General features: G+C 33.8%; 4 protein-coding genes across 6 annotated transcripts; 2 read left to right on the forward strand and 2 right to left on the reverse strand.

The window, feature by feature from the left end:
• Positions 1–4,616: 4,616 nt before the first annotated feature.
• On the forward strand, positions 4,617–7,433 carry LOC106776612 (cationic amino acid transporter 6, chloroplastic-like). The gene is made up of 5 exons (XM_022775725.1): positions 4,617–5,023; positions 5,115–5,337; positions 5,699–6,029; positions 6,142–6,370; positions 6,758–7,433. Exons 1-5 carry the CDS (start codon positions 4,639–4,641, stop codon positions 7,321–7,323), a joined length of 1,734 nt encoding a protein of 577 aa, XP_022631446.1. The 5' UTR covers positions 4,617–4,638; the 3' UTR covers positions 7,324–7,433.
• Positions 7,434–8,364: 931 nt separating this feature from the next.
• LOC106778081 (DNA repair endonuclease UVH1) lies at positions 8,365–14,275 on the reverse strand. Of its 3 annotated transcripts, none has more exons than XM_022787431.1 (9): positions 13,311–14,265; positions 12,502–12,725; positions 12,227–12,315; positions 11,813–11,977; positions 10,474–11,271; positions 10,235–10,345; positions 9,898–10,158; positions 9,326–9,549; positions 8,365–8,851 (listed from the first exon to the last, which is right to left on the reverse strand). In XM_022787431.1, exons 1-9 carry the CDS (start codon positions 14,231–14,233, stop codon positions 8,641–8,643), a joined length of 3,006 nt encoding a protein of 1,001 aa, XP_022643152.1. In that variant the 5' UTR covers positions 14,234–14,265; the 3' UTR covers positions 8,365–8,640. The 3 variants fall into 3 exon arrangements, 2 of the variants coding, with proteins under 2 accessions (XP_022643152.1, XP_014521464.2); XM_014665978.2 differs by having other exon boundaries at positions 8,641–8,851; positions 12,227–12,312; positions 13,311–14,267; XR_002670039.1 differs by having other exon boundaries at positions 8,714–8,851; positions 9,326–9,469; positions 13,311–14,275.
• Positions 14,276–16,224: 1,949 nt separating this feature from the next.
• On the forward strand, positions 16,225–17,765 carry LOC106777895 (protein TIFY 10B-like). Its single transcript, XM_014665712.2, has 4 exons — positions 16,225–16,393; positions 16,482–16,759; positions 16,861–16,918; positions 17,196–17,765. The coding sequence occupies exons 1-4, from the start codon at positions 16,293–16,295 to the stop codon at positions 17,341–17,343; spliced, it is 585 nt and encodes a 194-aa protein (XP_014521198.1). The 5' UTR covers positions 16,225–16,292; the 3' UTR covers positions 17,344–17,765.
• A 95-nt stretch (positions 17,766–17,860) lies between these two features.
• LOC106777894 lies at positions 17,861–22,091 on the reverse strand. Its single transcript, XM_014665711.2, has 5 exons — positions 21,395–22,091; positions 20,717–20,824; positions 19,973–20,017; positions 19,098–19,235; positions 17,861–18,472 (listed from the first exon to the last, which is right to left on the reverse strand). The coding sequence occupies exons 1-5, from the start codon at positions 21,770–21,772 to the stop codon at positions 18,128–18,130; spliced, it is 1,014 nt and encodes a 337-aa protein (XP_014521197.1). The 5' UTR covers positions 21,773–22,091; the 3' UTR covers positions 17,861–18,127.
• Positions 22,092–24,402: the final 2,311 nt, after the last annotated feature.

The following is a 24,402-nucleotide window of genomic DNA, read 5'->3' on the forward strand; positions in this document are numbered from 1 at the left end:
ATATCCTTAATTTGTAGAATAAAGTAAATGTAAAACTTAAACTGAGCTTTATTTTTGTAAATATATTTCAAATATAATAAATTTAATATAAAAACAATGTCAATATAATGCCATACATAAACTTCTTTATTAAATATTTATTTTTATTATTAACGTAAAATAGTTAAAAAGTATATATTTTTAATGGAATACTAAAACAAAATGAGGTTGGGATGATCCCAAACACAACTTGAACTCTCTTGAAAAATACACAGAATCTCGGATACCGCTTCTTGCACCCTACCAGTTTTCTTTCTGCACCCTATTAAACAGTTTAAATACCACACAAGTTTAATTCTAATTCTAGTTTAAGTTTATTTTTATTGAAGGTATTAAATGCTTTTGATAATTTTTTGCTGCCTGATGTTGGTATTTTTATGCTATAAATGAAGGTCAGAAAGGTTTTCTTTCTCTAATGACCATGCTACTTTACCACTTTTACGTCTGCATTGTTTCAAAAAGAAACTCACACTGCTGTGTAAATTTATTTCTTTAAGAGTATTCTTTAATGAATGTATTTTTTTTTTTTTTATAATTCCAATCAATGATATTATTTTTAGTCTCAAATAGCAAATTTTTATATTTAATATATATAACTGCAGAACCTAGTTTGTGTTGTCCGGCATAAAATTTGGAATAATATTTAGGGCAATAATATACATATACCTTTATTTTATACATCTTTTGAATATTTATTTTTGTTTTTTGTTTTTATTACATCATATATTCTATAAATTTATAACTTTTGTTTTATCTTTTGGTGCACCTGATGTGTTTATTAATGTTTTGGGTGTTCATGAATATTTTTGCAGTATTTAAGAACTAGGTGCATTCTGTAATTTTAGGTGACTAAGGATTTGAAGTTATAATAACAACATATATATATATATATATATATATATATATATATATATATATATATATATATATATATATATATACACACTTTTTTTTTCTCTTTTAATCCTTATACATATTTATTGACTATAGTTTTAAGAGTAAAGATATCCTCACAAGTTTGATATGATAGATTGAACTAGATTGAGAAGTCATGAAAATTATTGAATACTTGCAAATTCGATTATCAGGTCAGCAAGATATAAGAGGTATAATAAATACAATAATAAATGAATAATTTATACCTCATAAATGGTATCTTATTTATAGTGTTTTAATAGACTTTTATTTGAATGAATCTAGATTGAATAGGTCCAAAATTTCTTAATATTTTATTTTAATAGAATAATACAACTTAGGATATATAATATCCTTTAATGGTTCCTATAGTCAATATCGTCTTGATATAAGTGGTAGGGGTGATAATCGATGTCATCTTAATTTATTCTATAAACAAAACCGTAAAAAAAAAAAATCAAATTTTAAAATAGACAATAACTTAAATGTACTAATTAACAATAACAATTTTATTTTGAATAACGAAACATTAATCAAACTCTTTAAAAGTTGAAATAAAAGAAAAATTATATATTTATATTTCTCTTTAACCAACTTAAGTGTGTGATAATTAGCAGTAATAACATTTAATTACTCGAAATGAAATTAAAGAAAAAGATTGACCCTACCTTGTCATTACATAAGTGCCAATCAAATTCGAAAGTAGGAAAACATCAAAAATTAGCCTCCCTAACCTACCTATAGCTATAGCTACTACTATTAGGTCCTTTCTCCTAATAAAAACATCTCAAGCTTACCACTTTCTTTGATAATCTTTAAACCAATGGCACAATTACATTTTTTATATTTATTTAATATAGAATATAAAAATAAAATAATCATTTAAAAACGTAAAATTTTATAATTTTTTAAGAAAGAAAAAAATAAAAAATGAAAAGGATACTGTGAAATAAATGTAAAAAAAATTAAGTGTGTGAAATAATTATTTTTCTAATCTTTATAATCCTCTCTGACCCAAATGCAAAAAAACACACTTAGCATCACACAGACTTTTTGTTTTGCATATTGCATGGCTTTAAATGCAATGAAAGCTAATTATCTAATTATTGCATAGATTTTGGGGCAAGAAAAGGACAATGTTGTCCAAGAGATATAGATAACCCAAATTATCACCAAATTACGGCTATCTAGCAAGTAATTATCATGTTTATATTTTTCACATACTTTAATCCTTCACTAGATATACCATTATATGTATTATTACACCTTTACATATGTTCGTTCATACCCAAATACTACTTTTATATATATATTAAAAGGTGAATTTTAATCTAAGTATGGACTATATATCAGTAAAGTATATATTGGTTTATTTTAAATAGATTTATAGATTCATTTTAACAAGGTGATAACTTTATTTGACATGAAATTCATTAATAGGGTTGTACTTATGGATAACTTGGAACAGTATGCATTTGATCCCATGATCTTTCGGAGGTTGAAACGTGAAAGTTGCATAGTTAGATGTCATGTCATCTTCCAAATTGCGATTGGATTGATCATAGCTTGCAGCGGATTAGATTAATTGAAGTGTTCATAGCATGAGATACTTCTCGTTATCTTCTTCTACAGCATCCAAAACTTGACCTTGTAACATTGATAATGATTAAATAACCACTGATAAAATGAAGGAAACGCAATAAGGATTCTGAGGTTTTCCATTGTAACACGTGGAGATATCAGGAGTGATGGACCACCTTAAACACATACACTTCATCTGAGAGTAAGATTCACAGCATACATGAATACTGACCTTAATTACCCTTTTCATTTTGATACAGAAAATGCACAAAATATCTTGCTTGATTTGAAAGTAAGAAACAAATTATCATACCTCTAACTGCTAACTGCTATAACGGATTTTGATTTGTTTTATTTATTTACTGAGGAAGTTATCAAGTGCAGTAAGTTTGGATATACACACACATATGCAGTGATTGGTTGAACCAGGCTAACTTCCAGACAACGTCAAAAGCTTTCTGATAAAGTTCCTTAGGTCATCTTCACTAAACTTTTTAACCAGAATCAAGGATTTCGTACACTGTAAGTAACAAATAGAAGTGCACATAATAGAATTTCATATGTAATCATCTTCACCAGTGTACTATATATATCTCAGAATTCCGTGTGGGATAGGTAACTCATACACATTCATGCAGATCATAAGGATTCTGCATTCTGGGAAGTCAAATGCCAATTACAAACATTCTCATTCGCCAAAAATTTTTAAAATAGGTTAAATATATCTTTTAGTCCTCATATTTGTTCTCCATTTTCAATTAGGTTCTTATGTTTTTTTTTGTCCCAATTGCATCCTAATATTTGTAAATTTGAAGCAATTAAGCCATTTCCGTTAACTAGCTACTAACGTCGTAGGCCAATTGAGAGGGCTTAATTGCCTCAAATGCAATTGAGACAAAAAGAAACGGAGAGGGCTTAATTCCTCAAATTTACAAATATTAGAATGCAATTGGGATAAAAAAAAACATGAAGACCTAATTGAGAATGAGGAACAAATATGAGGACTAAAACATATATTTAACCTTTAAAATAATATTTTCTTCTTTACAAGAAACTTGATATCGAATGCCGAATAATTATCGCAAGAAAAATCTTATGACGTATTAATCTTTGTCAAGTTACTGAGATTGTTTAAAATAAGATGAAAAAGAACGAAGCATATGAGAATTACGGTTGGAGATCCATATTATATATGTAAGTGTAAATTTTACGATTTTTAAAGATTAAATTATGTTTAAATTTTACTCATAATATGAGAACAGTGGTTTAGAATTTATTCTAGTAAAACTTATTGTTTATTTGACCTACTGTGTCATTTGCTATAAAGATTTATTATTTGTTGATTTAGATTTAAAAATTATTTCTTAACCATTAGTTTGAATAGAGAGTAGGAATCTATTTTTTGTCTAATATGAGAGTATTACTTCTAATAACTATTGTGATGGGTCTTTATAGTTTTTCATAACTTAACTTAATGACGGCCCAATCACATAATAATAATTTATTAAGCTTCTAATACAAATTAATACGTGATTAGACTATCATTAGATCATCCAAAGATAAAGGTCCATTACATCTATTACAAATAAAGGTTTTGAGTAGAGATTGAGAGAGATCATGCATATTATATACATCATTTGTTGTGTTAATCGATCAATTATATTACTGACTTGAGCATGGAGTGCGAACAGCGTAAATGGAGAACCATTTGGGAGTCCATCCAGTCTTCAGGAAAGCTTGAATTGCTTTGAGTAAGAGAACTCAACTCCATACACCCAAACACATGTAAACCTCCTCTTCCACCCCTTTGGTTATGAAAGTATTAATCTACTTTTTCCTATATTTTTACTATTCCATTTACTTCCTAAATGACATGATGAAACCTTTATCCTATTTCATTTTCATTATAAAATACCAAATATCAATCTTATTTCATCCAATTGATTTGTCATTCAATTTCTAAAAAGTCAAGAGGATAAGTATGTATACTTTCAAGAAATGCTAAGTACACAGAGGAGATAGGATTGGCCTCTTATGAACTGAAGAAAGAAAGCAGGGTTCCCCTCCCACTGAAGCAAAGAAACTCGGTGCTAATACATATCAATGGCTAACACTGCAAGCAATAAGAAGACAACTCTGTCAAGTTATTTCCATTCCCTTTCTCAAACACCTCAAAGACTGAAAAAGAGAATGCTAGCCACTTGGACCCCTGATCAGGAACTGAACCAAGGGAGACAAAGGTCTGGAGCAGACATGAAAAGGAGTCTCGAGTGGTATGATTTTGTAGCTCTTGGACTTGGTGGAATGCTAGGTGTTGGTGTTTTTGTTACAACTGGTTCTGTTGCCCATCATCAATCTGGTCCTTCAGTTTTCATATCCTATATTATAGCTGGATTATCAGCTCTTCTCTCCTCCTTATGCTACACTGAATTTGCTGTTCAAGTCCCAGTAGCAGGAGGAGCTTTCAGCTATTTAAGATTAACCTTTGGTATAAAGAACCTTTTTTTGAAGTTTTTCACTTGATTCTCTTCCTTATCATTGATTGAACTTCCTTGTCTTTTGTGTGGTTGTTGGTGTAGGAGAATTTGTGGGGTATTTTGCTGGGGCAAATATACTAATGGAGTATGTGCTTTCTAATGCTGCTGTATCAAGGAGTTTCACAGAGTATTTGAGCTTTGCATTTGGCCAAAATGATCCAAACGTGTGGAGAGTGAAACTGCATGGATTGCCAAAGGACTATAACATGTTGGATCTCCCAGCTGTTTCTCTTATTATTCTTCTCACTCTCTGCTTGTGCTATAGGTGATTTTTCACACTTTTTCCTCCACCGTGTCTGCCATTTTTCTCTTATCACTTTTCTTAGCTTGGTGATCAAGTTTTCCTTACATAAACTATTTAATATTTTAACACGTTATCCTGTCTTGTGAAAGAGATTAACTCCTTTTGTATCTACTTTCTAGTTTTTTTCTCTTTAAAGTTTTTTTTTTATCAAACAGTTGAGCTGTTTTTATTATTGTTGACTAGATTTAGTTCCTAGGTAGATATAAATCTCTTTATAAATACTTGAAAGTATCAAAATTGACTTAACGTATTACCTTTTTTTCTTGATTATTAGAAAAATGCACAAAGAATATGTTATAAAAGGAGTTTTGGTTGATTGCAGTACCAAGGAAAGTTCCATGTTGAACCTCATCATGACAATCTTCCATGTGATTTTCTTTGGATTCATCATTGTGAGTGGTTATTGCACTGGAAGTGTGAAAAACTTGGTCAGTCCAAAAGGGCTAGCCCCTTTTGGTGTGAGAGGTGTTGTAAACGGAGCAGCTAAAGTCTACTTCAGCTACATAGGCTATGACTCGGCTTCAACATTGGCAGAGGAAATCAAAGATCCTTCTAAGAACCTACCTATTGGAATTGTTGGTTCAGTTCTCATAACCACAGTGCTCTATTGCCTTATGTCTCTATCTTTGTGCATGATGGCTCCTTATAACAAGGTCGGTGTATGAATTCAACAGTTATCTATGTTGCATTGCATACACATACAAGTATAAAAAAGGTTGGTTTTTGATGAGTGTGATAAGGCAATTATTGATGTTACTTTAACAGATATCAGATAAATCATCATTTGCATTCGCTTTTGCTAAGATTGGAGGGATGTGGGAGAGCGACCTTGTTGGGGCAGGAGCAAGTTTGGGAATAGTGGCTTCTCTCTTGGTTGCCATGTTAGGCCAAGCGAGATACCTTTGTGTTATAGGAAGAGCACGTTTGGTGCCATCTTGGTTAGCTAAAGTTCATCCTTCTACAGCCACCCCATTGAATGCCACACTCTTTTTGGGTAAACTTCTTTTTGTTCTTTATTTCTTCTAATTAATTAATCATTATCCTCTCACTGTACTCACATTTTTCGAAAAGATTGAACGTCAACAACTTTAATCTGACCTTCTTTTGTTATTGTTAAGGTTATTTCAATGTACTTTCAAAGCAACTTTTTGAGAAAACATACGCAACACTAGTTTCATTTGGGCATTATTGTATGCTTAAGTTGAGTTTAATATAAGGAATTAGTGATTCCGTTTACACGTATAAAGTTGAAATTATGTTATAAGAAAATCTTGAAAATGAAAGGAGAAAATGTAGTTTATATAAAAAGCGCAGAAATAGGAAAAGGGAAGAAAGAAACGTGAAGGAACGCATAATCTTTGATTTATTTTGGTTGATGTAGGAGTTTGCACAGGATGTATTGCTCTGTTCACTGATCTTGACATTATAATGGAGTTGATCAACATCGGCACGCTGGTGGTGTTCTACTTGGTGGCCAGTGCTCTGATATACCGTCGATACGTAATCACTAGTCACACCCCTCCTTTCTACACTCTCATTTTCCTCTTTCTCTTTTCACTCAGTGCTCTGGGCTTCTCCCTTTCGTGGAAATTCAATCAGCTACGGTGGGGTCTTCCACTCTTTGGTGGGGTCATGATCACTATCACAGCTTTTTACCAGCACCAGGTGCCTCAGACCCATGCCCAACATGCTGCTACTGATTGGTGTGTGCCATTCATGCCCTGGCCACCTGCCCTCTCCATCTTTCTCAATGTTTTCCTCATTACCACTTTAAAGGTTCTGTCTTTCCAAAGGTTTGCTATGTGGGCATGCTTCATTACCCTCTTCTATCTACTCTATGGTGTTCACTCCACTTACCAAGCAGAAGAGATTGAGATTGCTGCTAATCAAGTCAATTCAAGCTCAACCAACGCACAAACCAATAAGGTGGAAGTTCAAGTGCTATAGTTACTGAAGCTTAGTTGCTGTGGCTTTTAAGTTTAATTTAACTCTTCTCCCTTTCCCGGCCTTCAAACAACACTAATATCAGTTCAGTTTGTTAATAAATTACTGTTAAAAATTGCATTGGATTAATCTTCTGTATATATGTAACTGGTGTGATATAGAAAAAAAAATCAATTTTCTAAAGAAATGTTGCATATGCCACTTCCTGATTTGATGATAATTATGATATAAAGATGGAAGCTCTTGATAAAATTAAGAATAGCATTCTTTAGAACTGGGGATCAACTCCGAAAAGGATGGGAATGACCAATGGTGGGAACAATATTGTGAGGAGTGCTGAAACACTTTTTTCATTGTATCTTTTCGGCGGCACAAATCACATATATGGGTGATGAGTCTGTATATGGGTTAAAACAACTTGGATATGCCAATGCTCAATGTACACATCCACATCAATGTCACTTCAGCTCCTATGATGCCAAATTGGTCATGCACCGTGGCTAATGAACACTCAACTGTCTCACTCCGATCTAATATTTAGCCTTTAAAATTTAACATGTGCTTAAATAATTTAAAAAGTAATAATTGAAAGATTGGTTATAGATTGGTTTACTGCTCTGCGACTAGTTCCGTTCAATCAACTTTAAATTTCAATCTATGCCAGGTTAGGCTGAAAATTATACTTGAATTCTTTTAAATTGTGTGTCGTACTTTACCAAATGATATCAAAGAAATGAAATAGAATGCATAACAATTCCGCCCGTATAAACAGGAAATGTAAAATTAATTTCATGTGGATACTATAGTAAAATAAGAATACATCAAATTACTACTAGATCACACAAAAAAGTTATTTAACTAGTATTTAAGTACGCAAAAGGTCTCAAGATTATTAAGTCCGTTACGCACTTCATTACCATGGCATAACCCATAATCTATCTCTAGATTCGTCCCGGATTGACTTCAATATCATTAATTGTTCAAGTGAATAACTTAAAAATTCGATTAAATTAAAGAAGTAGAAAGAACAGAGAAATGGTAATATAAGAGAACAAAACTCAACATATACAACATTCCAGACTGAACGAACTCGCATAGTGTTAAGTAATAGTATTGAAATATTACAACAGAATGAACCAGGAGAAAGGGAATTTTTTTTATCATAAAAATTACAATAGACTAAACCACGGGAGGGAAATATTAAATAACTAAATGGCCTACTATGGATTGCCCTCGTAACCAATGATGTAGAATCGAAATAATAGACTACTTGAATAAATTGATAGGACCTTTTGTAATCATGAATTATTCTAATTAGCCTCACAACAAAGTTGGGTATTTAGCATCTAGAAAGTCTCTAAGAGTCCGAGCAGCTTTATGACCACCCATTAATTCCGCTAGCCTCTCCACAGGAAGAAGTGCGAGTTCTGCCAAGCTCTTACACCCATCCATTATGGCCCTGTAGTTTGAGTCTGTAACACCTGGAAGTCGTCTTAGAAACTCCACAGCCGATGTATTGTAATTTTCAGCCCTATGACGGCAGTAAAATATAATATATATTGTGAGGAACAAATTAACAACTGCATAAAAACTCACTAATGATGACGCAAATTGATACCAAAACTCTGAATTTGGGCCCTTCCGCTCTCAAACTAATGTAGTAATAATGCAGAGTCCGTGCATATTTATAAGCAAATACAGGAGCAAGTTGAGCCCCGAAAAAGCTTAATAGTTAAATAGCAATTCTAATGGAAGTCAACATGTGTTATAAATATATGCCCACGAATCTGCGATTAACAGTGTCATAAATCCATAGCATTTAACATTTTAGACTTGAAGGCTGGAGGTGCGCCAGCATGCCTTCAAAACTATGGAAGAAAACAACTCGTTAAAGTTTTGTACAGTTATAGCACCTTGCGATCCACTACCTAAGAAACACATGTTTTCACTTAAACCGTTGGAAGCACAAAGTTATTCGAGTTTAAACTATGAAAAAGAAACTTACCTCACATCATTTTCCACAATTCCTTCTTCTGAGGGAACACCCACTCTGATTGCTTTTGTTTCATCTGGCTCGTCTTGATTTGCCTTAAGTGAAGCAAATATTTCAGCAGTAGCATGCAAACTTCGAGACCAGATTATCCGTAGCCTGGGGAAGTGTAAAGCAAGCAGAGATAACTTTGATATAATGCTATTTGGTGTCACATCATCACCAATATCACTAGCAGACTGCAAAATATATCCATCAAAGGTTTAATGCCACTGACAATTTCATAAAAATATTTTATATTGGATTAAGCACTTAATCAAATCCGAAAAAAAATACTTTCTATCAGTATGGCCACGCGCTATTAAATGTGAAGCCCAGGAATTAAAACACATATTTGGACAGAAATATTAATGGCAATCCTTCCCAGAAATGGGCTGCCAGACTCCCATCCTCATCTACAGATGACAGTGCGATTAAATAATACTAACAGTACGGGTAGTTTCTCAGACATGGCCACGGCAGGGAGAAGAAGGAGGAGAAGAAGTAGAAGTAGAATATAAAAAGAGAGATTGTTGCAGTCAACAAACCTGGAATGAAAAGCTCTTATCCTGTGAAAACTCAATCAACAGTACAGGTATTCTGTAATACCGTACCATTGTCTCGACCTGGTGGTATAGACGACCTGATGTGAAGCTCATAAAGAGATCTTGAATACTTTTTCTTTCCACACAAATTAACGGTGATAAGATATAGTCACCAACTTCTAGGGTCACTGGGATGATGCGCATTCCCTTCTGGTGAAGAACATTTGGAAGGCTGCTCATGAACTCCCGCATGTCCACAATAACCTGAGATGTTGAAATTCCTAAATTATAAATTCCGTCACAGGTATATGATCATCATGAATAAAAAATTATCACAAACCTGCATTTCTTTATCAGCCTCCTTTCTCCCACCTGCTTTTCTGGTTACTGAGTTTTGAGGAGTAGTTAAATCTGATTCTAAAGTAGAATTCAATCCTAAAGAGTGCCCACTCTGATTCACAGCGGAATAAATGCACCATAATAAAAATAAAATAAGGAAAATTGAATCAGCAAAACAATGGACACAAGAAGCAAACAAAAAGAGAAACAAGAGGTAAAGATGAAAATGATCCAACAAACCTGGTCAACTGGAATCATCATCATAGATTTTTGCCTAATCAAAGATTCAAATGCTCCATTCTCTCTACGTATACTTGCCTCAAACTTCTGAACCTCAGTTGAAGCTTCATAGAAAAGAAAATACACTTTCAACCTTTTTGAGGAATTCTCAGCTTTGTAGACTTCGATTTCCCTGACAAAGGCCATATCTGGATGGTAAACAATTACTATTGAGGGCTTTAATATATCTAGTATAGGCTGATCACTTTCTAGGGCATAAAAGTGCACTGGTGGTAGTGGCTTCCCAGTTCTTGCTGCAACATTAGGATTAGAATGCTTCCGAAGAACTATGTTTTCCACAGATGTCCCTTCAGAAGAAAATCTACCAGCACTGGCAGTATTAGTCTCATCTTCGATGACTTCATTTTTTGAATCAGACATCCCAATTTTATCACTCACTGATCCCTCTTTATCATTGTTCCGAACTCCCACGCCATCAAGAACAACCGGGACCTTTCTAATCCCCACTTTTCTCTTTCTTTTACCACTTCCCTGTCCACCAATATCAGGCTGTGGAGCATCCTTAGCATTGTCATTTTCAGAAACATTTCTTAGTTTTGAGGCAGCTGCCAAAAGCGCATCATGTTCCTGCTTACTAATGCTGGTGGTTTCTGCATTCTGAGCAGGTGTTATGGGAGTAACTCCGTCAAGAATCCCAAAACCTTTGGGTTTGGGATCCTTAGGCTTCTTTTTCTTGTTCACTATGTCTCGCAGCTGTACTTTGTTTAGTAAGTACTTCTTCCATTCTTCACGCATGACCTTCACAAATACCAAACAATAAAGAGGATACAAAACTCAGTTTCTTCAAATCTTGTTCACTATCAACCAACAGAAGCTACAAAAGGAAATTTAAGACAGCAAAACCCCATCATAATTACGAAAACAATGTTCCAAGCTACATACAACATAGACATAACATGCATTATAAAGTAATTTCTAATAGCAAACTATTACAAGAATAACTAAAATCATCGAAACCAACAGAAAATCACATCAAATATAAATATACCGTGGCTGCTTCAATGGTCCTATCTAAGTATTAAAGTCAATAAAAGCTGCACAAAGTTGAGTATTATCACGGGAAAAGAAGTGATTTAGTTTCCCAACCCACAATATCTTGTAGTAACTTAGTTCTGGTTCTGGCTGTATTTGGTAGCGTGCAGTGAATCTAATGAGCTAGCAGATCATAAATTTTATTGCTATACCTATTAAACGATGTGAAGAACAAAGTTCACATATTGACATTCAGATTACACTTTATAACACAACCTATGACAGGACAAGTGGGGAGAAAAAAAACCTTTTCTGGACTGCCGGTGATGCATTCTTCAAGTTGCAAGCATGACATTTCATCTTTACATGCCACTAGTACAATGCCATTGTTGGTGTCTTCACCTTCAGTGAATATTTCTTCCCCCAACATACCAGCCTTTTGTCTTTCCTCTTCTACTTCCTCAAGAACCTCCTATAAAGGTATAATCAAATCACCCCTCAGTCTAAAATATCAAACAATCATGATTAAATTCACCATTTTTCTGCTTTTTTTAAAAATGAAAAAGCTCTCTTCAGGGCACTATATGGTTGAAGCAACAAGTAGACTTTAAACACATAAATTGAAACAGATGCCAAATTAAGGTTTTTCAGTCTCACATACCAAATCTCATAAATTGAACATGATCCAAAGACTTTCTAGAATTGGGACTCACTAACTCACACGTAAGACCTTCCACTTTGGTGCTTCTTCCAAGACTTCCTCCAAAACTAAGCCGGAATTCAAAGTAGAGTGCGACGTACCATCAACTGCTACACAAGCATATTCGAAATAAAATTAACCTGACATAAATGCCATGCCTACACTTGGCATTCGAAATCTCATTTACTCTCTCCCTATATTGTTTACATTAATAATATATTGAACTAATCAACACAACAGATCAAGATATATATGCCAGAATAAGAACACCAAACATCATAGTGATAATATCTTACCTTCTTCAATGTCTTTACCATCACCCTTACTTTTTCTCTTTTTGCTTTTGACACCCTTACTTAACTCGTTAAATTTCAAGCCATCTGATCTCACAAGATGAAAAACACGCTTCTTTGCATAATCAAATATCTTATAGCTTGCCTCTGCAAATATCCAAACAGACCGAAAACTTTCTGACACTCTCAATGTATCCAGATATTTCAAGTAAGTTACTGCATCATACCTGTCAAGAGGAAGTCGCACAATCAGTCCCTACTACAACAAAGACATTACATTTTTAGATGATTATTTTAAATCTAAATCCAACAAACAACCAAGGTTAATATATGAAATTAATAAAGATACTACATTTCGAAATTAAAATCTCACATGTATACACCCAAAATGTAGGCATTTTATTCTCACAACTATAAACATACACCTACTTTTTCTTCCATCTCCTATCAACCATATTTTCTTCCTATCTCTTTTCTCATCACATCACTTGTTGCATCTGCCAGCCTCCCCTTTTCTTTTCTTTTCTTCTTTCCATTTCTCACTTCCTTTTTACATTGAAGCAACCCCCCAACATGAGATGAAAATACTCATAGGAGTAAATAGTCTATGCGATTTATAAGCTGTCATCCAGTTAAAATTTGCCATGTATAATAATTTTCTTGACTTTTAGAAAAACTAGTTTATAAATCATATCATCCATATTTCTGATTAATTGAACGTGTAAATTATACTGACGATGCTTGGATATTAAACTCTTATCATAACGCTATTATTATAGCTTATTAAAGTCCGAAAACATGCAAGGAAAGACCTGACTAGATAATCCAACAGTTTCCTCAATGTCTTAAGGTCTGAGACAAGCTGCTTGGTCTTCTTCCCTAAAGTGTGCCAAATTGGATCCAACTGTCGCCTCACGATCTCATCAAAAGACTTAAACAACCCATTCTCCACTGTCAAATCCTCCACGTCGACCTTGTTCGTCTTCCTCATCTCTTTCAAACAAGCATCCATGACCTCAATAATGGCCTTCTGAATCCCCACCATGTACTTGCTCATCGGCACCCTTATGTCCACCACCTCCGGCGGGTCCCTCTCCAACTCCTGCGACACGTAAACCTGAAACCGCGGCCACAGGTGAAGCTTCCTCACGTGCAGACACTTCATCGTGCGCTCCGCCTTCGCGAACCCCGACACCATTGCGTGCGGCTTGTCGGAGAACGCGCGCACAAACGCGCTGCGGTTGAGCGAACGGAAAATCCGAACAATGAACGCTTCGGTGGAGGTCTCGGAGAGCGAGTGCGCGTTAAGGAGTAGGATCCCGGCGATTTTGGAGGTTGGTAACTTGTTGGTCAAGAGGTCAACGATTAGGATGCGCGGCGTGACAAAGAATGCATTGCCGGAGGAGTAGAGCGCGTGGCGGTGATGCGCGGGGAGGTCGGCGGTGATTTCGGCGGGGATTTGGTTGAATTGTGGGTTTAGGGTTTTGAGGTGGAAGGTAATTTTGGATTTGAGTGAAGTGGAAGAAGGAGAAAGAAGAAGGAGCGTTCCCTCGGATGAGGAGTGTAGAATAAGGAGAGACGAAACGAGTTTAGAGAGAGAGAGGCCGGACGAGAGAACCACGAGACCGCCATTAGAATCTTCTAGAAGCTCTGTGATTATGTGTTCGTGAAATTGAACCATCGATTGTAGAGAAGGCTTTGCGCGCCAGGAAAGTTCAACTCTCAACCGTCTCATCTTTCACCAATCAACCGCCTACAAGTAACGACACTCAGAATAATAATTGGGCTGACCCGGCTTATTAATTTAGGGCTTTTACTTCCTGCATTCAAATATTTCTTTGCGTACCCCCCACAAGTTTTCTCGAGATGATATTTTACTCTTCGTAAAAGTACTTGAGTTATGTATTTCAGAGATTTTCTTGAATAAATTTTTCAAAACAGAATTTAAAAATGAAATTAAAATAAATTTTTGGAACAAAATTTTAAAAAAACTTGAAATAATTTTTTTTGGAACAAGTTTTCTAGAACACCCTTAAACGAAATATGTTTTACAAAGAGTTTTTCTATAATATATGAAATACATTTTGAGAAAAAACTTTCCAAAACGAGTTTTTTATTTCAACACTTTTTTGTCTTCTTCGTATGCAATGCAACGTTCTCCCTCTCTTCTTCAACATTCTTCTTTCTTTCTAGCAGCAGTGCGGAGTGACGATGGTGATGGCGATGACCGTGATAACATGGGTTCGATGTGGTGTGATGGTGAAGGATGCTCGAGTCTTTTCCTAATATTATAGAGAAGCAGATAGTAATTATGGAGTGTAGGAAGTAATAGGCTTGATTCAGATATTTAGTCGGCCCCATAATATATCCTTGCGGTTTCACTTCTAGTTAGGTTTCTATTTCCTACACCCCGATTTATTTTTTCTTACACCTTCCTATATTTTGAAATTTCCCTTTTACTCCTCAATCAAAGTAAAATCCTTAGCTCACTTCCAATAAAAAGTAAAAAAAAAATGTTATAGAAGAACAAAATGAGAATAAGGAGAAGAAAGTCCAATATAAAAAAAATGTGAGAGTTCTACAACACCTAATCTAGAAGATATTTTCAAATCTCAAAATATATTTCAAAACACCTATTTAAAATATATATATATATATATATATATATATATATATATATATATATAATGAAATGATTGTTTCTAAAAATACTTCTAAATTCAGAAATACATTCCGAACTCAGAAATATATTCCACAATAAAAAAAGAATTCCAAAACAAGTATTCTATGAGTCATTTCTAGAACAAGTATTCTATGTGTGGGAATTCAAAGAGGATATATATTTAGTGCAAGTTTAATTTTAGGATTAAAAGGACGAAAGAATGAATTGATCATAAGATAAAAGTACAAATAAGTATTAACTGAAAAACATTAATTTTAAGATAAAAAGACGTGTTTGGCCTTAATCTAATTTTATATGACTTGCATGTTTTTATGTCGACAAAGAAAAGCACGCCTTTTACTTGAAATTTTATATAGCCTTAATCAGCTATATCTAATTTTATATGGTTCATCCAAATATTCAATAAAACTCTTTCTAAAGTTTATTTTTATCGGACCCACTTAAAATATCTTTTCATCTCTCCTGATGTAACTCAATATCACAATAAAAATTTAAAAGAAAAAATATTAAAAATAAGGTTAAAGTAAATTAAAGACTTAATTAAACTTTAAATAACTTCTCGAATATTTAATATCGATTATCTATAAAAATTGCATTATGTTCATCTTAAGGTGTGGCTTATAGTGAATTTCTAACACTCAATATTGTCGATTTTCAAATTGTTTGTTTTATATCATGTTATTGGTGAACGTAGACAGTATATTTGGTAAGGTTAAGTGGTTAAGCAACGTGCGAGGAGCTAAAAAAGCACGTGAAAAACAACAGCATTGCAATTGGGAGGAAAAAAGGGTTTTTCGGGTATATCCAAGGGACGCAAATAACACGTTGTGGAATTTTCAAAGGAAAAGAAAACAGACATCAAATAAATGACGAACGAAACCTTGTACGATGCAAGTTGACCTGACAACACCCCATGACCTGTCCCTCTTGCACCAGATGCATGCAGCTGTCCTTCAAAAGTTAAACCACAAAATAAACATAAAATTACAACCATGTATTCCTCGTGCCTAAATTCCACCACCCTTTATAAATTAAAGAATCAAGATAAGGTTCACTCTCATCACAAATTAAGTATCATCTACTTCTTCACCCTCTCACACCTACCTTCTCCATGGATCCATGGAACCTTTCATCCTCCAAGTTTCTCTCTAAACAACTTCCTTACCCTTCTCATCTCTACGCAGAAGAGATTCCCAACATGGGAAATTCCAGGTATCATTTTTTTGCTTCTTCAATTCATGACTCTACGTCTGCTTTTGATCTAGTAATTGATGTGTATGATTTTCCATCATGCGTGCAGTGGTTTGATCAAGGATCTCAGAGGTTCGCAGTTGACAATCTTCTATGATGGCCAAGTTGTTGTCTTTGATGATATTCAAGCTGACAAAGCCAAGGATATCATATCTTTCGCCAACACAGGAATCTCCCAAAACCAGAATGACCATGCTTGCTCGTACCCTGCTGCAATTTCTGCTACTTCCAGCAGACCGTTTCCTTTTCTTATGAACATCATCCCTACCACTGCCAACAATTCGGTTCAGGAGCATCCTCAAACACCATCTAAATCTGTTATATGCGGTAACTTTCTTTTAATCTCTTTTTTTTTTTTTCTGACATCGGTGATTTTTGTGTCGGTTTATTTGTTTCTGATCCTTTGCTTTGTGGTTCTTTTTATTCAGATCTACCTTTGGCTAGAAAAGCTTCACTTCATCGGTTCTTGGAGAAAAGAAAGGATAGGTGAGTGGGCTGAGTAACAGAAATTAATCCTTCAACATAAGTAGAACCTTCAATTTTGTTTGAAATGGGTTTTAATCTTTACATTTTAAAACACGGATACTGGTATATGTATTTTCTAAGATATGGAAAATTCAGTGTGGGTTAAAATGGTGAATTTTAAAACTGCAGCAAATTTTGATCAAATCTTGGGGCGAAAAATAGATTTTGATCTCTTCTTTTTAAAGAAAAACAGTGAAATTTTCGATCAATTGATTTACATATCATTAATGTTTTGCAGAATTGCTGCCAGAGCACCATATCAAACAAGCAATCACATGGAAGCCCTTGGTAAGCCAGGTGAATCCACGCCATGGCTCACCTTGGCATCTAAATCGCTACAAGACGAATCTGATTCTGATAGCAGCTCCAGCTTTGTGTTATTTTAAGTGCTTTTCTTGGACAACCTGAAGAAGATTTCACTATCATACAGCCATGGATAAGGGCTTCGCGAAAAAAGAGGACTTTGTGGATTTTCTATAAGCTTAGCCAAGAGTACAAGGGCTTCTCTGTAGCCCTTTGCTGATTTTTTGGAAGCCTATGATCAATGTTGTTGCTCATGGCTAGTATTATCGTAATTAAAAGTTTAAGTTTAGACAAGAACTGTAAATTGAATTGGGATAGCATAGTTTTGGTATAATATTGAAATCAATTCTTCTCAGTTCTCAGTATCACATATATTGTATCTTAGAATTATCTATCTCTTTATGAGCATAGTCAGTTTGTTATAGTTCAATTGGTTTCCTACAAGTATGTAAGGTACATGTAATCACATCCCATCTTTTCAGTATATATTTTACTTTTCCGTTCAGACTCTTGCACATCTTCTCTCAAATTATCTTAGTTCCTGCCATGAAGCAGAAAATGAGGTGTAGTGAGCTGCAATATGAACAACAGTCGAAAAAATTAAAATTTGAAATAGTATGTGTGCAGTTATCATTTAACATAGTCGCAAAAACTGTCACGGATATCATCATTCTTCTTCCTAAGATTTCTTCCAGCGATATAAAAGCTTTGTATTCCCTCTTCTATAGCCTTTCTCAAATTAAAATTTCATTACCTTAAATTACAGCGATGAAGAAAAAGTTTAGACAGAACAAAAGTTAATGCAAACGTTAACTATAAGCTTTGGAACAAAAAAGAATTGCAATCTACATGGATGCACAGCTTGTTTCAAATTTCATCTACGTGGCTTTTCTGGATTCTACGGACCAACAGAGGAACAGGTTTTTTCAAAACCGTCACGTTGACATTGTTCCACACATCAGCTACTGTGGGGAGTGAAGAGATTTTCTCTGCAATATGCATGTCTTCTGGAAGAACAGAACCAAATACAGTGTATTCGTGTTTCCACTCTGAATGGTCAGCAAGGCTAACGAAGAATTCAGGACCAGAACCAATCCAAGCAACAGAACCCCTTCTAAGGGTTGGACAATCTTCCACAGGAAGTTTATTGAAAGCTGTTCCTTGAGCTTCCAGTGTCCCTTGAATTAATGCATAAGGTGGACCAAAACCAGCCTGCAAATAAGGACCATAACCATTAATTGTTACTGCAATCCAACATTACGAACATTATTGCTTGCACTTACAACAGTACTCTGAACATGCAAAGAATCTTTTTCTCCCTTGGAATATAACAGGTGAATGGCCTCATATTGACACGGTAATCTTTTCTAACCTCATTTTTTTTTGGAAAAAAAATAAAAAACAAGTCTTTCAATATGGATTGAAAAGTTTACATAAAGTTTGGATCTTTGAAAATATCATCTATTTTAATTTAATCCTTAAAAATTGTAAAAAATATGTGCAATAGGAACTCCATATTCTGGAATGTCAAAGGTTCCCTTCTAGAAGTTGTGGTCCGCAAAGTAGCTTAATTCTTCATTATGGGTAGTTCAGCTTTTTTGGCACGGTTTCTCACGTAATAAATGTGCTTTTAAGTTTCTAGTAAGTGGTGAGGGGTTCAAAAGACACAATTTTGTTAATTTGTAGAAACTAGAAACTAAAAAAAAGTTGTCAATGCTTGAGAATGAGATTTTATGCAGAAATTCATAACAAAATATGCAGATGACTGCATATTGAAGTATATGTGTGTATGTGCATCCAATCATCCATCAGATTCAGATGGGAAAATCGGTCTTACATTTTCTATATGGTTTCCTTCTGAATCCCATGATTGACCTCGGCTCTCTGCACGGTAAAATTGGCAGCCAGCACAATGGTGCAAAGACAACAATTCCAGAATGTAGGCAATGGAGTGTGGAGCACAGTCAGGTAAAAGCTGCAGTGAATAAAGAATTTCCTTGAGTTAAACATATTACTCACTCGTGAATAGGCATTTTCAAAATACAATGCAACAGGGATTCTTAGAGTAAGCTGAATCAAGATCCAATCAAGATACATGATGTATTAACAAAAAATAAGAAGCAATAAGCAGAGTTAACATCAAGAATTGGCAGAATGTCAAGAAGCATGAGCATCCCGTTTCATAGTCAATGAACTCTCTGTAATTATTAATATCAGCAGATACAGAAAATTTTCCAACTTTACTAGAAATACTTCATCTAGTTTATCATCTATTAAAATGGTGACCTTCTCCATAATCATCCAGTAAAGGTTCAACTGATCTATCATATTTTCTTAAACAAGGAAGTACGAGCCACACAAGGAATTATCATAACCAACAAAATTACAACAATGATGAATTTCCTTAGTGCATATTTCTCATGAACATTTTGTATTCAAATAATAGTTTCACGGTCTGCTATTTAAACTAGACATAAAATTAGTGGTTCCCAGGACAAGGACATCCAACAAACATGGACAATATTCAGATGCAGTAAGCACCCTGACCAAGTACAGGGTGCTTCCATTTGTCGCTAGAATTCTTTTTTCTTCAAGTGTACCCATGTGCTTCTATATGTAATATTCAAATACTAACTTTACACAAGCATGTCAATAGTTCAACTGCAATATCAAAGAATTTGTATTTTAGATGTCAAGCGAAGAAGCACTTACTTTAATATGAAGAGTTCCATGTTCAGTTTCCAGTCCAATAATACCCTGAGAATAGATGAATTAGAAAGAAAGAACACGGATAAATAAGATAACCCATCAGAAGTTGATGAAGTTCCAAATACGTGATACATCAAAATAGGGGTGAGAGAGATATAACTATGTACGCGAAGAGAAGGCACCATTTTACTGCATATGTAATTTACCAAAGATCCAACTAATCACATAACAGTTGTCAAGTAAGACATTTCTACAAAAAGTGAGTGTGTGTCAAGTCAAAACACACTAACATAAATAGCAGTTGCTCATGTGAACAACATGGTAGGTGGCTACTACCGTATCTCCTCATTCCTAGTTTCCAATGTAATACCACCATCTATTGCCCATTTCCTGAACCTGTCTCTCTAGTCAACCTGACCTAACTGCTTCAATCAGATCCATATTGTACACATCACAATACAGAATCGACTAAATTGTTCAAGTAGAAAAGAATGGGAAAAAAAACTTAATACACACAACAGAAAAACATGCATTTTGGAGATAGTTAGCACATATAAGAAAACACTAGACAATTTTGTTTCGAGTTCAGAATGAATTTCTGAGCTATCTGAAAGAGAATATCAGATCACACGCCAGTTCAATGTAAACACTTCACAAACACAATGATCATCAAATTGAATTTGCAGATAAACTGACAAACAACATTTTAATAAAGATAAAAATGGAAAAACCAAACTTCTGTCTTACCTCTCCTTTCCCAAAAATAAGACCAGAAGTCCAACCAACCACTTCCCCTGGAGGCACTCCCTCTTGCCGTTCAGGTGCCAAGCTGTCCTTCTGTTTCTTCAACCAACACTGAACCAACAAAATCGAATGCTATTATGCTATGACTTCCAAGTCCCGTGTCAAAGTTTTGATCAAAAGAATCATAACTTTTAAAGAAGCCCTCCATTTTTTATGCATATGAAAGTTATGCACTCATGAAAACGGTGCACTCTAACTTCTACGAAAGCTATGAAAGCTATGCAACTCTAGGTGACAAGGACATTTTAACTTGTAGAAAAATTCAATATATTTTACTTCTTGTTTTCTTCTCTCATAAATAGTAATAAAGGAGTTTGCCTAAATAGAACCCAAAGTTCCAAGTCAACTCTAAACAGCAAGAATGAATCCAAAAATATCAACAAAAATGAGAGATCTTCATAAGCTAAGGCAACTGCAAAAATAGCAAACCTGGTCTATGTAACTCCACAAGTAATTTTAGAATAAGCATATATTAAATAAATTTCTTCATAAAATAAAAATTAACGTATATCTAAGTTAAAAATCATTTTCTATAAAAGTTAACACACAAAAATTCAGCAAACGAACTTCTGGTAATTCAATTTACCAGAATGTTATCCAATCACACACTAAGTAACTTACCTCACCGAACTTGGATCCACAGGCCTTACGATCCCCACAAAAGACCCAAGTATCACAGAGACAAGGCCCATCTTTTCCTGAACACATTGATTTGCACGCGTTGCAGCATCCTTCAGAGTTGTTGAACTTAAACTCAGAACCCCACTTCACAGCTGAACCCCAAAGCTCCAAATTCTCAATCCCCCTACAGCACCCTTTCTCATTCTGCACCGACGCACCCTCATCAACCAACCTCCCAAAGTCTGAAACTCTGCTTCTGCCGTTTGCGAGCACCGCAGAGAGAAGCGCGTAGACCAAACCGCCCGAAGCCAAACACACGAAGAGGAGTATCAAACGGTGAGCGAGAACAGAGTTTAGTCCATTGTTCCTCCGACCCATTGGAGAGTTTAGCAGGAAAAGGTTAAACTTGTAAGCAATTGAGTCAGGAAAATACCAAGACCAAGACCGTTGACCTTGAAATGAAAGTGGGAAACAACAGTGAAACTGCAAATGAAATGGAAGAGAGAAGGATCATATCAAGTCGTGGCGATTCAAAAGCATAGAATAGAAGAAATGGTGAAAAGAGCTTTGAATTGGACGCTCTGGGTTCAGAGTTCAGATCGATGGCATTTTGTACATTTTTTTGGTCCCAAATGAGTCTTTGACAATGTTACAAGAACGTGTTGTTCTGTTTCTTTGGTTTGATTTCGATTCCAAACATCAAAGAAAAACAGAAAGTGGTGAAATAATTGAGCTCCATTATTCCAAATTGTTATAATATAATGAAATATAATAAAATGAAGGTTTAACTAAGTTTTTGTCAGTTGAATAGTATAATAATGAACCATTAATGTTTTTGTGTGTAAATTCCACGATTGAACATTTTTTTTATTAATGAGATAATATTTTATAGTCCATATCCTCAATTTATTAAATAATGAAAATAAAAAATACATAAAAAAATACATATAATGTGATTCAATAATTATTTTCACTAAATTTATTAAATAATGAAAATAAAAAATACATAAAAAAATACATATAATGTGATTCAATAAATTATTTTCACTAAAAAGTGAACATATTTGGATAGATCTCTTTGTGAAGTGTGATCGTTGGTCTCTTTGTATATGAATTGAAATTGAGATGTAGATTGTAATAAGGATCTCACACATTATTAAATGAAAAATTTGCAAATTACGTGTTTACATCTAAGTTAGTACATGAAAAGAATTAGTGCAAAGTAAATAAATATTGAAAGTGACTTGAAAAGTATTTTCCTTTTTAACCACCCTATCATATAGGTTTTTATGACCTTATTTTAAATTAGAGTTAGAATGTTAAGTTTTATATATTTGGATTGTACAGCTAATAAATATATACGAGAGTTAATAGACATTATCGTTGGATTTTATCTATTGTAAAAAAATAACTAACTGTTTGAATGTATACAATGATAATAAATTATAAAATATTTTATATATGGATAGGTTCAATATATTAGTTCCTATAGTTTAAAATCTAAAAACAATATAAATCAACAGATAGATGATTACGATGAAAGTTTAATCAACATTAGAATTAGAGCTGTCAAAACGGGTAACTCGGCTCGATCCGATCCGGTCCACCACAGGTTGGTCACTTAGTGAACCAACCTAACTCGCCTTATTTATTAGCGAGCTAGAAAAATTTGAACCCGACTCGACCCACCACGGGTTGGTGGGCAAACGGGTTGACTCACTAGCCCATTTAATTACAACTTTTTTAAATAAAGAAAATTACAAACTTTCTATGTCCCAAAAAATTACAAACTTTCTATGTCCCAAAAAATGATGTTGAACTGAAGACAATTCAAAATAATAATAAAAAGTACAATATAATCTAAATGTCATCCAAACACAAACACAAAAAACCTGCTCCTTGAAGAATTTTAGTGAAGAAGTGAGAATGACAACAATGTAAATGAGAGCAAGTTTCGTGAGAACAAAAGTTACTTTTTTGGTATACACATTGAGTGAAGAGAGTATTCTATTTTGTAGGGTTTCATAAATAAAATAATAAATTAAAAAAGTAAAATTAGGTAGGTAGGTTGGTGGGTCAACCCGGTCCACCACGGGTTCAACCCGCATGAATCGGGTTTAAATGAGCCGCATAAAAAAAATTTAATTTTTTCAAACCCAACCCTGCTCGAACCGTGGTGAGCCGGATTGACTTGTAGGTTGTGATCTATTTTGACGGCTCTAATTAGAATAAAGTGAAAGAAGTTTTTAGCATATAAGATACCATGACATTAATTCTATGTTTAATGTTTATGTTTTCTCTTTTATATATGTCACTAAATTTTTTTTTGTATTTACTGGATTTTTAACAATTATTTTTAAGTATGAGTTGGGTTTTTTTTTATTACTATTATTATTACAACTAGTTATATTTGTCTCTATTATCAACTATGATAGTATTATTAAAAGTTTTTTAATAGTATAGTTTAAGAAGATTTACCACTTATGAGTTATGAGTTGCTCACACAACATCGTGAAATCACTTCAACACAAAATCTCAATGCTTAATATTTATATGTTTTTCGTTTCTTTTAATTCATAATTAGATTTCTAACAACTTCGCATTATAACTTCCTTAATAATGTTATCTATGAATAATTGTTGTTAAAATTGAGAATAAAATAAGAGAGGTATAGATTTGATTTTCATCTTTATTTTATTTTCATACTCGATGAGTATAAAAAGAATAAGTATACCTATAAATTAAGTAATTAATCTAAATATTAATTAATTTTTTTTATAAAAAATAAATATCATACATAACAAATAAAACAATATAATATAATATCAAGTATTTAATGTAAAAAAGATATATACTTTTTACTAGAACATCGAAAAAGGAATAATAGTGATATAAATATTAAATAAAAGTATAAAATAACTGGATAAATACGAAATAATTAGTAAAAATATTGAATGGATGTTTTATAAATAAATTACGAAAGTAAAGATGAAAGAAATGTTAATATA

The sequence above is a fragment of the Vigna radiata genome, chromosome 11 (genome assembly GCF_000741045.1).
Source record: "Vigna radiata var. radiata cultivar VC1973A chromosome 11, Vradiata_ver6, whole genome shotgun sequence".
In the NCBI taxonomy this organism is placed as follows: Eukaryota; Viridiplantae; Streptophyta; class Magnoliopsida; order Fabales; family Fabaceae; genus Vigna; species Vigna radiata.